Source organism: Diabrotica virgifera, chromosome 6 (assembly GCF_917563875.1).
Source record: "Diabrotica virgifera virgifera chromosome 6, PGI_DIABVI_V3a".
Classification (NCBI taxonomy): domain Eukaryota; kingdom Metazoa; phylum Arthropoda; class Insecta; order Coleoptera; family Chrysomelidae; genus Diabrotica; species Diabrotica virgifera.
In genome coordinates, this window is record NC_065448.1 from 186,267,512 (window position 1) to 186,285,713 (window position 18,202).

At 34.4% G+C, this 18,202-nt stretch overlaps 1 protein-coding gene across 1 annotated transcript; it reads right to left on the bottom strand.

The window, feature by feature from the left end:
- Positions 1 to 465: 465 nt before the first annotated feature.
- LOC114324577 (uncharacterized) lies at positions 466 to 1,315 on the bottom strand. Its single transcript, XM_028272442.2, has one exon. The coding sequence runs from the start codon at positions 1,296 to 1,298 to the stop codon at positions 531 to 533; it is 768 nt and encodes a 255-aa protein (XP_028128243.1). The 5' UTR covers positions 1,299 to 1,315; the 3' UTR covers positions 466 to 530.
- Positions 1,316 to 18,202: the final 16,887 nt, after the last annotated feature.

An 18,202-nucleotide genomic window follows, 5' to 3' on the forward strand; every position in this document is an offset into this window, starting at 1 on the left:
ATGCTACTAGGAGCACTCCCGAATCATAATTTACAATGTATTTACATTGTAAATCCCAAATCATGATTTCCAAAATTTATACATTGTAAATTATGATTCGGAAGTGCTCCTAGTAGCATCTAACGTGTCTTGATTTGTTTATTTCTACTGCATCTTGAATGTTAATTTAAGAAAAAAATATAGTTATTTTAAAATCTTCGAAATTCTGAAAACATTATTATAAAAATGAAAACTCATAATAAAAATTGACATTCCCACTGGTGAAAATGCTTGTTTTAAATGTTCAAAACCTAAAAAACTAAAAAGAAAGCATTGGAAAAATTTGGATCTGATTATTGAAAAATAGATTTTATATCGTCTACACTAAAAATGTTTAAAATGTAAAAGATTTTTGTACTAAATATAGATCTTATTTAAAAGTAGTGAAAAATATTTCATAAAATTTGTGATGAAATGAATGACACATTTATACAAAGAAATAAATAAATAATTTATTAACAAATAAATAACAACAAACAAATTGAAAAATACTAAGCAGGTTTGTATTCCGGCTGAAGTCCAAGTGGTAAAGGCATATCAAAGCTCCTTCCATATCCTGAATGCCCATGGTGGTAGTCTTCATGTCCAGTAGAATGAGACGATGAATGCGTATACACTGGTTTGGAAACTACTTCATACGTGGTTTTGCCTCCACCTCCAGACAGCGACTTAAGACCAATTATGGCAGAGAGTAATAAGGAAATGAGACCAGTCATGAGTGCCTTACCAGCAAGGGCCGCCAAGGCTCCAAGAGCAAGAGCTAATAGGGTACTTTTCATCATAGCAGCTGCAGCAAAGATAAGCCCTAATCCACCTCCTCCTTTTTTGCCGCCACCTCCTCCTCCACCACCGCCACCTTTACGTGCAGACTCAGCACTTTCTGCATCGAAGAGGTTAAGTTTTACGGAATGGCTGGTGAAGAACCCTTGAACTTTCTTTACCAGAAACGCATCCAATCTTGCATCAGGATCATTGGGAAAGTCTCTAGCTAAATCAGCTACTATATCAGCTGTGTTTGCCCTGGCACTGGCATTTTCTCGCACTATGGAAACTCCAGGAAATACACTAAAGTTTTCGTTTTCGTTTAGTTTGTCAACCCAGCTAACAATGTCCAATTTTAAACAAGTCGCGGAATAGGTGTTTTCACAGTCTTTCGTTAATGACCGTTTGTAATCACTTCTATCACTTGTATTTTCATGTTCTTCAGCAAAAGAACATGTCAATAGGGCGACCGCGAGAACTAAATTGGCGCACCGCATGGCTAAACGATCGTCGATGACTGGTGTTGATGTCTAATATCGATTTACTTTTATAGTGCAGTTTTAGAAAAAAAAAGATCAGATTTTTATTACCATAATTATTTGTCCGGCTACGAGATGAATAGAGTTAGTGGAGCACAAAGTAATTGTAAGCGTAAGTGAGGGAATAAATTCGTTGGAGATTTGCTTCAGAGACGGACTAAATTGTATCGATCAATTTTTTCCTGTAGGCAATTATCGGAGAAAAGTGAGATTGTTAATACTATAATTGTTTGAAAAGTACCTCACACAAACAGGATCTACGTACATTTTATTCAATTTTGAACTACCTTTTAACATTTTAGACATATTGTCAGATAATAATATTAAATCACATTTTATCAATCAAATTATCGCTAGAATATTTTTATTAGTGAACAAACATATGGTTCTTGAAACTTATTAAATAATATACATTTTTTGATTTCTGTAATATGTATATGTTACCACACAAACCCGATTTCAGGACAAACTAGTTTGGCCTAGGCCAAAGGCTAGGTTTGGCCTAGGCTGAACTAGTTTGTCCTAAACGCAATAGGATAAACTAGTTTAGCCTAGGCCAAACTATTTTATCCTGGTATTAATATGAACACTGCAAACTAGTTTGGCCTAGGCCAAACTAGTGTGCAGTGAAGCTTGCAGTGAAGTGCAGCTTGCTTGCAGTCAAGACAGTTACACTGCTATAATCTGACGATAGTTTCTGGATGTTCTACTGGAACCGGAGCTTTACGCAAAGAAAATGTATCAATTTACTCTTGGGCCGAACACGAAATGAAAAAGTCTTCGAATGAAATAGCCTCTGCAGTATTTGAAGAACTTGAGTGCAGATCGATATCTGGTTACTTTGAAGGAAAAAACACCTTAAGACTGGTAGCTGATGGGTGTCCAGGCCAATACAAGAATAGTATTGTATTAACGATGTGCATTACTCGGCTGCACAGGACTAAAACTTGAATCACAACAGTGGAGCTTGTGTTTACTGTTACCGGTCACTCATATATGCCTAGTGATAGAATTTTTGGTGGTATAAAACGAAGTGTAAATAAAAGAGATAGAATTGTAAGTATCATTTAGAGTTAGTAAGCATGGGACAGTCAAACTTTTAGGAAAAGACTGGACCAACCAAGATTTGAAGTCAGAAGCTAAAAACTGTGTTAAAAACCCAACAAATGTTCATTTCAAAATTGAACATGTCATAATGTTAATTCTGACCAAGAAACAAAAGTCAGTAACTGTCAGTAGCGAACAAAACTACAGTTTCCCAATTAATTCAAGTTTGAGTGTCATGAGACCAGGGAAAAAAGTGTGGAATATAAACCCTACAGAACTTACGCTTGGAGTCAAGTGTTTGGGTTAAAAATTAAAGACATGCGCGTTTTATTACAAAAACATTATGGTGAAAAATGGAGTGAAATGGAAAATGTGAACTGGTATCAAGAAGTGATAAACAGTAATGAAATGATGCCTGAAAATCCACTTCCTGAATGTGAGTGCTTAAATAATGCAGACTGTGATGAAGTCATGGAAGTCAACCAAGTTGTAGTGGACTTTTGATTCAGAATTATTGTAAGATTTAGATATTGTCTACCGATCAAGCAGGTATCTAAAGAACTTTTTTTGTTAGTGTATTGATCGGGTTTTTAAATTTTATTGACAAATATTGTATTAGCCCAATAAATTATTAATATTTTTAACACTTATTTCAACTTTTTTTATTTTCACTAAAAAAAACTTCAGTATAGGGCAAGCCCTGATGCATTGCTACTAATATTTTACTGCTGACTTAAGATATCAGCGACACCATCAGCAATATTTTTGGTAACAAAAACGACTATGTCCACATGTTGGTTACAAATACGGCCAACTTCATATTTCAACGTTAAATATCCATTTAACTACAGTAAAAAGCATAAATATTATTATTCCAGGATGCTCTGGAAATAATTATTATTAGAAAAAAAAATTCAACAGTACCCATTATGTGGAAGTAGTTTGAACAGTTTTTACCTATACTGAAAATTTTGCTAAATGGAGTTGGCCATCTTTGAAACCAGGCTAAAGAGATTTAAATTTTTAAATCAGCTAGTCATTCTCAATGTTCAGACTTTTCTACTTACAAAATAGAGAATACAAAACTCAAGATATTTAGTAGAGATTTGGGTAGAGTTATAGGGTATTTTTTGGCAAATGTGGTGCACCTTAATTACGTGCCGAGAGTGAATAGGTTAAGAATAAATATTTCAAGTGTTGCTAGTGCTCGTGTTATTTAAACTAAAGACTGATTCAATATATCTTTTCTATTCACTAATATTTGTCAAAATCAAAGGATTTTATATTTCTAAAACATTCTAAACCATCTAGATTAAGATTCATGACCAATGTGGCAAATTTTTCTATGTCCTGAGCTTGATGGATTGCGTGGTTTTCTGTTGTGTGTATCTAATTTCTTATGTTACGTTTTTAGTTATGAATTTTTCTTCCTTCACATATTGCTCTTTCCTTTAGATAGATATTACCTTTCACTATTATCTGAAGTTGTTTAAGCTTTTCATGATGAGCAATATTTGTCATAGATATGACATTTTCGTGATCTTGATAGTGTTAACTGCTTGTGGACTCATGTGTATAATCTCATTACAGTACCAAGCGTCAAGTTAAGCGTTAGTATGTAATTTTATTCTGCAGTTTAATACCATTTGATACCAATTGTCAACACCGATTTTCGACAATCGGGCACTATCAACTACACCCTTCCTTTATCTTAACTTTGGTCAACCTCTGCACCTAGGTCACTCGGGTGTTGCAGAAACAAACAAAAACTACCATGAAGCTCAGCAAGTACCAATTATGTTCTAATCAATGAGCATTGAGAGCGCAGCGAGGAAAAGGCTTTTAGATAAGGCCTTAAGCAAAAAGAAGCTTGCCAAGACGCTCTAGTTCCTGTGTTTACAGTTGACGCTCTAATGCCGCGAATTTTTACCCATCATCATCATCATCTTGGTGCTACAGCCCTTAGAGGGCCTCGACCTTCTCAAGCCTTCTACGCCATTCTGTTCTGTCCCTTGCTTGCATTTCCAGTTGCCGACTCCGATCTTCTCGGCATCTTGTGTTACCCCGTCCATCCACCTCAGCTTTGGTCTACCCCGTCTTCTCATTCCCACGGGTTGCGCTGTTAGAATCTTTTTTATCATGTTCGATTCAGGGGCCCGGGCTACGTGTCCTGCCCACTGCAGGCGGTTTCGTTTAATTATAGTGATAATATCTTTTCCACCAAACGTATGCTTGTAGATATTCTGCAGTTCAAAGTTATATCTACGCCTCCCTATTACGTTCTCACAGACCGCTCCGAATATCTTGCGTAGCACCTTTCTTTCAAAAATCGATAGAGCGGATTCATCTGTTTTAGTTAGCTTCCATGCCTCTGATCCATATGTGAGAACGGGGACTATCAATGTTCTATACAGCCTTATACGAGTTTTTGAAGATATTCTTCTTTAGCGGCGAATCGATTGATTGATCCGCGCGCATGCGCACACCGACAGTATGGTATTAGTCGTTATATGGGCTCTGATTGGGTGTTGAAATTTTGAAATGATCTGTCAATATTTGTTCAATATGGAGGTTATCGGTAAACAAAAATATTGTATAATATTAGTTTTTATTGATGTGTGGACAGAAATAAAATCAAATTTATAATTATAGTGACTTTTTAAATAGTTTTGAAAAGCCGCAGGTACGTAATTCTAAATGTTTCAGATGGAAATACCTAATAGTTTCAATACCTATCTATTTGGAAAATGTAAACAAAATAATGTAGTTACCTATTAGTAGGCAATGCTTTAATTTACATAATCTGATTATGAACAAATTTTCTACAAATCTTCATCTCATATATCGTTTTCTTACTCTATATTTTGTTGTATTTTATTTCGACAAAAATCAAACTAATAATTTTATTAAATTCATATAAATTTATGGTGTAAACGTTTAGTTTGTGTATATTCCCACATGACGTACACGCGAATGTGGTGCAGTTTGAAATGCCGTCAACTTTCGTACGGCGCGGTAGACGTGAAGTGGGTTCAAGCCCCAAGCAAGTTATTATTTTTTTTTTATAGATTTTATGATTGTAAGTATATTATTATATAATTTTTGAAGATATTCTTCTTTTTTGAAAGTGGTAGATAAGAAAGTTAGTTTGATTTTTAAATAAAATAAGTACAAATACCCTTTTAAGTATATTTACTTCGTTTAAATTACCTATTATATAATAGAAGAATATCTTCTTACGTGCGTACAAAGTACACACACATTCTTTTTTTGAGACAGACGTTTGTTAGCTAAGTACTTTGATAGACTATGATAACACCTGCTTGCAATTATTATTCGTCTTTTTATTTCTCCTGATGTGTTACTATTCGGGTTAACCGATGTCCCTAGATATATGAACTCCTTGACCGCTTCGAAGTTTTGGTCATTGATGATTAGATCTGCGTCAACATTTCCAGCTCTTGTGTTTGTGTTAGTCGCCATGAATTTGGTTTTATTTCGATTTATACGTAACCCCATTCGTTCTGCTGCTGCTACTAGCTCGGTTAGGATTTCCGCAGTTCTCGCTCTGGTTCTTGTTATAATGTCCACGTCGTCTGCATATGCTAGAATTTGGACAGATCCATTGAATATTGTTCCCCTGCTATCTATATTAGCGTCTCGTACGACATTTTCTAATGCCACATTAAAAAGTTGACACGCCAGCGCATCTCCCTGCCTTAACCCCCTATGTATTTCAAATGGGGTTGACGAGTCGTTTTCAATTTTTACTGCTGATATCATCTTCGCCATTGTCACTTTTATCATACATATGAGTTTTTTTGAAATTCGTAACTCATTCATAGCATTGTAGAGACTTGGTCTTAAGACGATGCCATATGCAGCTTTAAAATCGACAAAAATATGGTACATATCTATGTTAAACTCTTGCGCTTTTTCCAGGATCTGTCGTAGTGTAAAGATCTGGTTAATGGTTGAACGTCCACGCCTGAATCCTGCCTGATATTCTCCTAGAAACGTTTCGGTATAAGTTTTCAATTTCTCGTGCAAAATGTTTGACAATATCTTGTATGCTGTATTTAGGAGAGTTATTCCGCGGTAATTATTGCATTCCAGTTGGTTTCCCTTTTTGTGTAACGGGCATATTAAGCCCGAGCTCCATTCTTCCAGCATTTGCTCCCCAGACCAAATTTTACAAACAATTTCTAGCATCAACTTGGTGAGCTGCTCTCCACCGTGCTTAAATAACTCTGCTGGGATGCCATCGCTGCCTGGGGATTTGTGGTTTCTTAGTTTTTCTATAGATTGGTGGTTTTCTATAGATGTGGTTTCTTAGATTTACCCATGCGTCATCATTTAAAGCAAACGAAATAAGTCGATGATAAGTCGGAAATCAAAATTTACTAAACGCAACAGCAAGTCACTTAATGTCACTTGCTGTTGCGTTTAGTAAATTTCAATTTCCGACTTATCATCGACTTATTTCGTATGCTTGAAATGTCAAATCTAAATTACAGAGTAGTTCACAAACGTTTACCTTTTTTACTGTTTACCCCTATATTCAGATAAATATATCTTTGGACGTTCTACTGGGCGATGCTACGTTTACGTGGTATTTTTTTGACGAGTATTGTTGAATACTATAGTTTTTATTTTTGAAGGCATTAATAATTCATCTTTCTTTCTTTTGTTGATTTCTCATATAAACATAACAAGTTTTTTTATACAAGCAGCTAAGTCTTAGGTCTTTAGTCTGTATGTCTTAGGCGTTAGTCCATTTTTGTTTATCCGTCTACCTCCACGAATGGTAAATAGTTTTAATTTACTGACAAATAAATCATTTTTAAAAGAATCCTTAAATTTTAGAAACATTCTTTTAAAGAAAGCATTTTTAGAAATTACATCTAATTCAATCTCTCTTCTTACCAACAGTATCTCTCATAAGGTTGCCTTCTTATACTGGAATTGCTAGTAATGGAACAAAAGAATATTTTGCTAAAGAAGCTACCAACCATAATACTGGAATAACCATAATTGAAACTAACGCTAACGCTCCCAAACATTTTCAAAAATTCAATTGAGGATATCTGACAAAACTTAGGCCAAACAGCATATTACTTCTTTGCTCTTTGTGAATTTCAACCGTTTATTGGTCATATCTCTCTGAACTTCTTAACAGAAAGAAAAGCATCGATTTAGAAGAATCCGAATTAACCACACCAAATCCATGGTTTTTTTATGTCCTCAGAAACTCGTCCTACTTGCCACCAGTGCAATGTTTACCTAATCGTGAAACACATCATCACCAACTACAAACCATTTATGCTTAAGAAAATGCAAGGAAATAAGAAGAAAAAGGAGTTAAGGAAATAAAAAAATATTGTATTTAATCATATTTCATCCAGTTATATTTAGTAACTTTTAAATAATCGGGCTACATCATCTTGATAACCTAGTTTTGAAGGAAAATTATAGAAATAATAATTGTACTAATTTGTGATATCTCAGATACACTCTTAGGCTCTCTTTATATATTTAAATATTCCAATTGTTTATTTTTGTCCTCAAAAGCATTCCTGAAGAAAATATTGGATCCGATCCTATTCTACGCCTTATAACAGATCACATTTTTTTAAAACAATACTGCCTTTGTAATGATTTGACCATAATTACCTAAAATTAAAGAAACCTATACTATCTTGTTCTAATTTCAATATGTACATACTTCCGCAAATCTACACAAGCGCGCGCTACAGGCGTATAATTACCTTGTTATTGGGTGAAACTGAGAAGATAATTATTAATTTGCTTTAACGACTTCCTTTTTATATTTAAAAGAAACTATAAATAAAAGCAAAAGAAAATTTGTGAACAAATATAATTTTAGCTCTATTCTAAATACGACCAGTCAGTTATTTATGCGATATATCCCTAATAAATTATTACAAACCTTAGGACTTGACTAGAGTATACCATACCTACTCGATTTTAAAAATATCATAGTAGGCATAATATTACAACGAAATTTTATACAGGACTGATCAATCTGGATATCCTCTTGACCCAGTTTTGAGCAAATATTTTCTAAAAATATTAAATTTTACCGCCTAGACAATAAGAGTGTTAGAGGTTGTCAATTTTCAAAATAACAAATCAACGAAAATCAGGGTGAGTAGTTAACTTTAAAAAGTATAACAGTTGACACATATGCGACATGCTGACAATGTATTCCTAACAGGATAACTGCCAAACTAGATTTAAAATTAATTCTTGAGGAACCGGTTATCCAGATTATGCATTCTATATTTGTATGTAGATCAATTTGTCTGCAGGCATTGCTGATGTTTTCATAAACAAACTAAAAAATTATTGTGTATAGAAGCCACATCTATGCTTCTGACTTTCAGATAGATTTTAATGATTTTAAATTATGTTTTTGGTCAAGCTCTTACTTTAATTTTTATTTAAACGTTTAGCTCCTCTTCATCTTCAAAAATATGGCCTGTAATAAGATCCAGTCTCATAGGTTCCGGTTCCGGATGAATGAGGCAGCTTTATTTGTTTTTAACCGGTATATTCTTCCTACGAGAAGCTGAGGAATGAACGGCCATTCTCGATATATCGCCACATGTTAGGAGAAATCTATTAAAATGCAAGCTGAATGAAACCTGATAGCGGGAGTTGAGACGCCTTAGTTTTCACTCGATCATGAATATCTGGTTAGCGACCACTACCGAATAAGGAAAAACCCTTCGTTATGATAAGATATCGCTGCTATTGAGGAGAAACTAAAAGAAGAAAAAATTAGACCAACAACGAACATTGGTTTCTTGCTACTACTGTTGTAAACCACTCAGAAGACAACAATAATGTCCTGTGGTATATTTTTAACTTCTTTCTTTCTTTATATTCTTCTTATGAATTCTTATTACATCTGCAGTATTGCATAGTTATTGCAAATTCTATATTGCACAGTTAGACTAGCATCTTCCTCTAGATTCTAGATCTATCGGATTAAAAAATAACATAATGTGTAGTTTCCTTTACAATTCATTAATGTTTGTATTTGACCATTTGTTTACTTTTTCAATTTAAAAAACTTTTTAGACAAATTAGCAACCTCTACTGGAATCATCACGTCTACATTCACGAGGCACCTGTCATCAAAATTCCGTCATTAACAAGTTCCTCGCTTTTCATAACGCCGAAATTTAGACCTTCAGGTTTTTAATTCAATGTTTCCAGGATGATAATTTCAGAATGTTTAGGAATTTTTGTATCTTCTAAGTACAACTATTACTTGAGGTATGAATTCTTCCAAATTTTGGACAACTTCTTCGTTTTCATTTTATTGTGAAGATACATGATGTTCTGCATATTATCCATCCCAAGAACCTATTCATCAGATGTGGGAGATAGAATCCTTAGAGACCTATCTCTATTAGTATTTCTATTAGGGCTATATGACGAGCTTCTCGTCTTATATCCTATATGACGATCAGCATATAGGACATCTCGTCATATAGTATAAAATATATAGTCTATGATGTCAAACGTGGAAGTAACTAGAAAGATAGAGTAACTAGATAAAGCGGAAATCATATTAACTATCAAAATACGAAAACTTGAGTACTTGGACCATGTGATGAGAGGGCAAAAATACTCATTATTACAACTTACTATGCAAGGCAAAATACGAGGAAAGCGAAATGTGAGAAGACGAAGAACATCCTGGTTTAAGAACTTAAGGGAATGGTTCGAATGCAGTAGCGCAGAGCTATTTAGAGCGGCAGTCAACAGGGTCCGCATTGCCATGATGATTTCCAGTATTCGACAGAAGATGGAACTTAAAGAAGAAGAAGACGAGCTTCTGGATGTCGCTCTAGGAGATCTTCTGACCACAATATTTGGTTATTTTTTTCTTGCTTGGGATCGGCTTCTGCAATTGTTTTGAAAATGTCCGATTATTCTGCAACTAAAAAAGGCCTGTTTTGATTTTGAGTTTTTGTTGAAGATTTTGCAGTATGCTGAACATCTCGGATAAGGCTCTGATGCGTCACTGCGGCAGTGACTTTATTATTTTCTTGAAATTTCATTTCTTTTAATAATTGTGGACGTAATCTGGAAATACTTTCGCTAATAGAAGGTAGACCTTTCGCATTAGAAAACTAATGGAAGAGTACAAAAATGGGGCCTCAAAGTAAATGTCCAAAAAACACAATATCTTTGCGTAGGAGGAGAAAATACTGCAGATGAACTCGACTTAGAAGATGAAACTATTGAAAAATATGCCCAATGTACATATTTGGGGGTAAAACTGACAAAGACAGGAAGAAGTGATGAAGCCATAAAAGACAGAATAACCAAAGGAAAACAAATTATAGGTGCGTTTAATTCAGTATTACGGCAAAAAATGTAAGACCGGAAACGAAAAAAAGAATATATAATACCATATAAAAAACAAGTAATCGTATATGGATCAGAAGTGTGGCAGTTATCACAAAAACCTTAAGGTAACCTATTGGCAGTTCAAATGGATTTTTGGAGGAGAGCAGCGGGAAAGTCTAGATTAGAATTTGTGAAAAATGAGAACATCAGGAGACAAATGAAAGTACAAAGATCAATTATAGAAGACATCGAAAAACAACAACTAATATGGTACGGACATGTTAGACGTATGGCGGAAGAAAGACTACCCAAAAAGATATTAGAATGAGTACCACCAGAGAAAAGAAAACGAGTAGTCCATCTATGAATGCCTGTATACCAATTTGTTCTATAACATTTTTAGGTGCCCAAGGGTACACCAAATAAAACATCTTTTAATATCGGCCCATTTCTTGCAGGCTTTCGTTATGTTTTTGATATCGAAATATCAGCTAACTTTGGAAAATCTGATCTAGATGCTGCTGGCCGTATCTTGTCTCCACTGATTGAATAAGAGAGTTATAACTAGGTGGATCCCGGGAAGAAATGCAAGAAAGTAGTTGCTGTCTGCCTTTGAAGTGACACTACCAATGAAGCTGCCATTTCTTTCTTAGTCCCGCTATTTGCTCTTGCTGCAGATTCGAATTAAAAACTATGTTTTTCATCAGGTTTAACGGTGATCGACTGTGGATGGTTTTAAAATGTTACCAGTTCTAATTATTTCTGGTTCAACTATGGAGGATGATAAAAGCTATTTGATCAGATTGGACATTAGTTACTGAAACAGCATTAGAGAAACAAGCTTGGGTATAATTTTTTCTTTTTAACTCCATTTTGTTCTAAATTAGATTTTAAATCGTTTTGTTTTTGATAATCAAAAACATTGGGATACTTTAATTCCTCTATTCCTGTTAGTTTATTGAAGTTCCGAACATGATGATCACCGTTGAAGAGAAATGAAGCTTACTCAAGATCTTATTTTCGGAAGATTGCCTCCGTGCGAAGCCCTGTACACCAGCAATTTATTTACCTTTCTTTTTTTTAGCGTCCATGTTTCGCTGCCATTAGATACTTATCGTCGTATTATGGTTTTACATAATATATATCTGGATGTTTGCACCTCCTAAAAGAAGTTTTGACTTCATTAGATGTTGCATTGTAAAGAAAGATCTGTTTTCCGTCATTATTCGTATTTAAACTTCTCGTTCTAGTTTGTTGTCGTTGGTGATTGTTGCTCGTAGATATTTAAATTCTTTGCTATTCATATAAATGATAGGTTGCTCATAATAGGTATGGTTTGTTCAACAGTAAATGGTTGAGTTCAATTAGTGCGGTCGTAAATATTATTAAATTTATCTGACCTGGCCCATTGTTAAGACCCACCCGGAGCGATAAGCCGCCGAGGTAGACAGAGTTGGTCTTTTGCAATTAACACTAATTAGACGGTACTCCCTTATTAAAGCCTGAAATAAATTTTACGTGAAACCGGGCCTTTTATACTATTATCGGTTAAGCCAGGATGTTTATAGTGGTAACTAATTGAACTCAACCATTTACTGTTAAACATACCATACAAGATTTTACAGCTTAAAAAGTACTAAATATATAGGGTGTCTCGAAAATATTGGTCATAAAATTTATGACCAAATATAATTTAATTATACCACACATTCTGGGGTCAAAAATAGTTCGATTGAACCTAACTTACCTTTGTACAAATGTGTTCATAAAAAAAGTTACAGCCCTTTGAAATTACAAAATGAAAATCGATTTTTTTCAATATATCGAAAACTATTAGAGATTTTTAATTGAAAATAGACACATATTATTCCTATGGCAGGAACATCTTAAAACATAGTTATAGTGAAATTTGTCCACCCCATAAAAATTTTATGGGGGTTTTGTTCCCTAAAACCCTCCAAACTTTTGTGTACGTTCCAAGTAATTCATTATTGTAGTAGCGTCAGTTAAACACAACATTTTTAAAACTATTTTGTCTCTCAATATTTTTTCGATAAGCCAGTTTTTATCCAGATGCGGCTTCTTTTTTAATATATTTACATAAAAATTTTATGGGGGTTTTGTTAATTTAAACCCCCCAAATGTTCGTGTACGTTCCAATTAAACTATTATTGTGGTACCATTAGTTAAACACAGTGTTGTTAAAACTTTTTTGCCTCTTAGTCTTTTTTTGATGTCAACTTTTATCGAGATGTGGCTTCTTTTTTAAAATATACCTGAAAATGTAGATTATAAATAAATTTTTAGATTATTAGCAGGTCTCTATAATTAATCCTATATATAATATTCAAAATATCTCGATAAACACTGGCTTATCAAAAAAGTACTAAGAGGCAAAAGCGTTTTAAAAACATTGTATTTAACTAATGGTGCCACAATAATAATTTAATTGGAACGTACAAAAAAGTTTGGGGGGGGGGGGTTTAAGTGAACAAAAGCCCCATAAAAAATTTTTTTAAGGTGCACAAATTTCACTTATTTTTTTAAAGATAATGCCACATGTCCCTTTTTAATAAAAAAAAGTTTCCGAATATAAGAAAACAATCGATTTTCATTTTGTAATTTCAAAGGGCTGTAACTTTTTTTTGTGTGCATTATTATATATAGGTAAGTGATTCAATCAACCTATTTTTGACCACAGAATCTGTGGTATAATTTATGACCAATATTTTCGGGACACTTTTTTTGATACCTGTTAACCGTTATGTTATCCACCAAAAAATGATGGATTCGACCGTTACTTGATCGAAATTCATTTTATCTATCAATAAAACACTGAAAACTTTTGTTTTCAGTACTTCCTCAAAATTTGTTATAAATTAATATCACTACAGCTGTTTCGTCACAGTGCCTTTCTCAAGTGATGTGTTTTACTATGTGTCTGCACTTTAAAGTCTTTAACTGAATTGGTTGAGGAGTGGGGAGATGTTTGTCTCAAGTTGGTTATTCAGAATTATATCTGTATTTTTAATTTATTAATTTCCATAGATTCTAATAAAGATAAATTAAGACCTTTCTTTTGAATACGAGTAATTTAAATCGCTTCATTAAAGGAAAGATTATGATTGGTTCTGTTTTGTGTGTGTGTGTGGGTTCACAAAGAGGGGATGGCATTAGATAAACTTTTTGCCACAGATATAATTTTGTTTTGTTTCTATTGTAAATTCAATATTACTATAGAAAGAATTAATGTATGATAAAAATTGGTAAAGTTACCTGTTCCTGTAAGGCACACGTATCTCCACCAATATTTCATTAAAATAAATTTTGTGGGAGACCGGCCCTGGCAAGGTATGGTTAAGTTGTACTAATATTGTACTCCTAGTTTTTAATAAAAACAAGTGGTTTTATTAAATAGTTTTTTAAAATTAAAGTGTTTATCTACTAGATACTACTACGTAAGTCATCTATAAGTAATTATTATTTTATTTTTGTGGAAAGAAAACGTCAAATAAGAAATATACACCACCGTGCAATCATTTTGTGAGGTTAGCTAGCATGCGGTTGGTCTGTCACTTACCAGAGTCGGAGTGATGCTTTCGCCACCGCAGCTTAAAATGACTTCACACAATGTAAATACACCTTCCGATCTAACCAGTCCAGTAAATCGACGTTCTAATATCACAAACAGTTATGCATCAGCCGCTTCACATTCTTTTCCGAGTAAGACCCAAGCAGTTGTATTTAGTTGTATCGATAATGCTAAACTGCAGGATTATTTAATTCTGTTGGGCACAATCATCAACCCAAAAAATATTATTTTTTCATCTAGATTATCTCATAATAGAATCTGCATGTATTTGGCCAAGAAAACCGTAGTAGATAATTTCATGACACAACATGGCTCTATAGAAGTACTCGGCGAAGTTATAACAGCACGAAGACTTGTCTCTCCAGCAGAAAGACTAGTCTTGTATGGTGTCTGCCAGTCAATTCCTCATCAAGTATTAGTTGAAGAATTACAGAATATCGGTTTAAAGCTTATTTCCCCAATAAAATTTCTGAAAATTAGCTCGACTCTTCCCGAATATAGTCACATATTGAGGTTTCGGAGGCAAGTTTATGAAAGCCCTATAACATCATCAATTCCAGATTCTATTCCAGTGGTTCTCAACCTTTTTGTGGCGACGGAACACTTTTAATTACCGAAAAAAATTGCGGAACACCAAAGCAATAACATGCATATATTGATAAACAGATTAGGATTAGCACATAAATTCTGTAATAAACTTCGTTATACGTACTCAAATTTGTAAAATTTTACTTAAAATATGAAAACAAAAAACATTTTTAAAATTAACAAAAGCGTAATTCTCAAAATACATCATATGAGTAAATACTTCAAATTAGTGAGACACTTGTGCCTGGTGTCGTTTGCAAATTTGCTCAATATCAGGCCTGATGTGGGAAAGAGCTACTCTCATTTCTTGTTCTAAGTTTAGCAGCCTTTCCGTTTCTTATTTTTAATGTTTGTTAAAGATGAGAACCCAAATTCACATAAATAGGACGTTGAAAACTGTATTAAAATACTAATCGCTTTTTTGGCAAGAAGTGGATATTCCTCTTGGACCAAGATCCAAAATTCCTGAACATTCACTTCTGAAAACTTAATTTTCAGAGTACGATCAGATGACAACGAAATAAATTCTTCTTCTTGGTTCAGAGAAAACTGGAAATTGGCTGTATTACCTGTGCTAAAAGGACTTCTTATCCAGTCATATTTTTCTACGTTCAGAGATGGAAAATACCTGGCAATTGTCTCCTCTAATAGTAATAAGAGTTCTGTAACCAGTTGCGTGATTTCTTGTTCTTTATCTTCATCACCTTCATTCTGAAGCAATAGAAACATATCCATTGTATTTGTCTCTAAAATGCGCTTCTTCCAAAATGACAATTTTTTCTGGAAATCTGACAGCTTGTCCGTGGATGTTAAAATATTTTCATTTTTGCCTGGCATACTTGAGTTAACGCCATTTAAATAATTAAAAATATCGGCCAAATATGCCACTTTAGTGCACCATGCATCATTTTCAAAATATGTGGTAAATGTGTCATTACCTTCTTCTTGGAAAAAAGTTAACAGCTCCGTTCTAAGTTTATAAATTCGACATAATACTTTGCCCCTTGACAACCATCTAACTTCGGTGTGCAGCAACAAACAGTCATACTTTGATTCCATTGAGATGCAGAGTTGTTTAAAGAGACGGGTTTTTAGTGGTCTTGATTTGTTGTAATTTACGACATTAACCACTTGGTCTAATACAGATTTCAAAGGAGCTGGTAGCGTTTTTGAAATTAGAAATTCTCTATGCAAGAAACAGTGCGTAGATATGATATTTTCATTTCTCTTTTTTGCAAGGGTACAAAAACCTTTTATGGAGCCTACCATGGAAGGGGCACCATCCGTACAAATTCCTACGCAAAAGTCCCATGATATATTTTTTTTCTCTAAATATGACGTTATGGAATCAAATACATCCTGACCTGTTGTACGTGCTGTAAGTTCTCTGCAGCATAAAAACTGATTGACTATTTCACCTTCGTCGACAAATCGAATAAATCCTAATAAATCAGCTTTGCCACTAATATCAGTGGATTCGTCCACCTGCAACGCGAAGTTTTTTTTGTAAAATTTATTTGTAACTTTTTCCTCAATATCTGCAGATAAATCAACAATCCTCCTTATTGTATCATCCGACATAGGAATTTTCCGTATTTCGTTTTGTGCATCGTTGCCAAACATAATTTTGACCATCTCACAACATGCTGGTAATATAATAGATTCTGCAACAGTGTGTGGTTTCTGTTTCAAAGCAATTAATTCGGCGACCTTATATGAAGCTAGTTGTGCTTTGTCGGAAATTGATAGCGACCTTTCAAATTGTTTCGCTTGTGTCTCCCAAAGTCGCTTGAAATAATCTTTATTTTGTGAAGCTACACTAGCGTGTTTGGTAGTAAAATGGCGTTTTAATTTAGCCGGAGCCATTGCGCTATTAGCGAGTGTCTGCCCACAAACAATACACTTGGGAATTGGACAGTCTTCTTCCCCAGTCCAAATGAAGCCATAATCCAAATATTCATCCAAATATTGCCGGTTCAACATTTTTTTGCTGCGCTTCGATTTGTCATCAACCCCACTTCGTAAAGTTCCAGTATCTCCGCTGGTGCTCGCTGCATCATCATTAATTATAAGTTGTTCCACAGTAGTTTTTCTTTTAAGTTTGAGGAACTTATCCATTTTAATTTTTTCGTCTCTAAACAAAATAATGCGGATGAATGCTTCACATTTTCTATAAAATATGCAATTACTTACCTTTGATAGATAAGCCGTACGTACACGTTACCATAAAAAAACTCACACAGCGATTTTCACGTATTACGTTTGTGCGATGTAACAAATTCAACATTTAGTTGCAGACTGTTAGGTGATTCCACGATACACAAATACACGGTATGCTTATTGGGTTGCGCGCGTCTTTAGAGCCAAAACCATCGCGCATGGTTCAATGTTCAATAGGCATACGAGGCATACCGTCGTGGGTGATTCAGATTGGCTGTGGCCAGTGCGGAGCTCACTGTGCGCTCGGCGCTTATAAAATCCAACGTGTGCACTGTGCCGACGCGGTGTTGTCACGTTGGGCAAATGAACATTTACGCTGCAGAATTTTATTAAATTAAAATGTACGTAAGTGGCTATTTTAAAATTTGAAAATATTTATTTGAAAAGAGTAATTGAGCAAAATGGTATGTAGGATTGCGAGTATTTCGCGGAACACTTGGAAGGAATTCGCGGAACACTAGTGTTCCGCGGAACACCGGTTGAGAACCACTGTTCTATTCTAATAAACTTCGGCCAAACACCTTACCGCATATTTTTGTCACAAGGTACACTCACCTGCTTTATTTGCAAAAATACAGGACATGATATATACAGGACATGATATATTATATCATTCCAACGAAATAACAGTTTAGTAACGGAATCAACTCATATTTATTCAAACAATAAAGTACCAAATCAAACAGCTCCAACAAGTATATTACGCAAGGTACCAAACATTCAGCAATCATTAAATTATCCATTATCAAATCCGAGCATACCACCTACACCTACAAATCTCCATGACCAAGAAATTACTAATAATCCTACTCATAGCAACAATTTCAATCAACCTCATTCAGCGGCAATACCGTTCTCACAAAATTCGGAAGCAATATCTTCCAATCTATCAGCACCTTTTCCATTAAATACAATTGCAGAAAACTCTAACAAAACTGATACATCACCACAATTTTCTGAAACAACCATTTCAACCAATCTTACAAACAAAACTTCAAGCTCGACTTCTGTCACTACCAATGAGTCT

Coding starts and splice junctions, on each gene's coding strand:
- LOC114324577 (XM_028272442.2), bottom strand. CDS start 1,298: ATGCGGTGCGCCAATTTAGTTCTCGCGGTCGCCCTATTGACATGTTCT.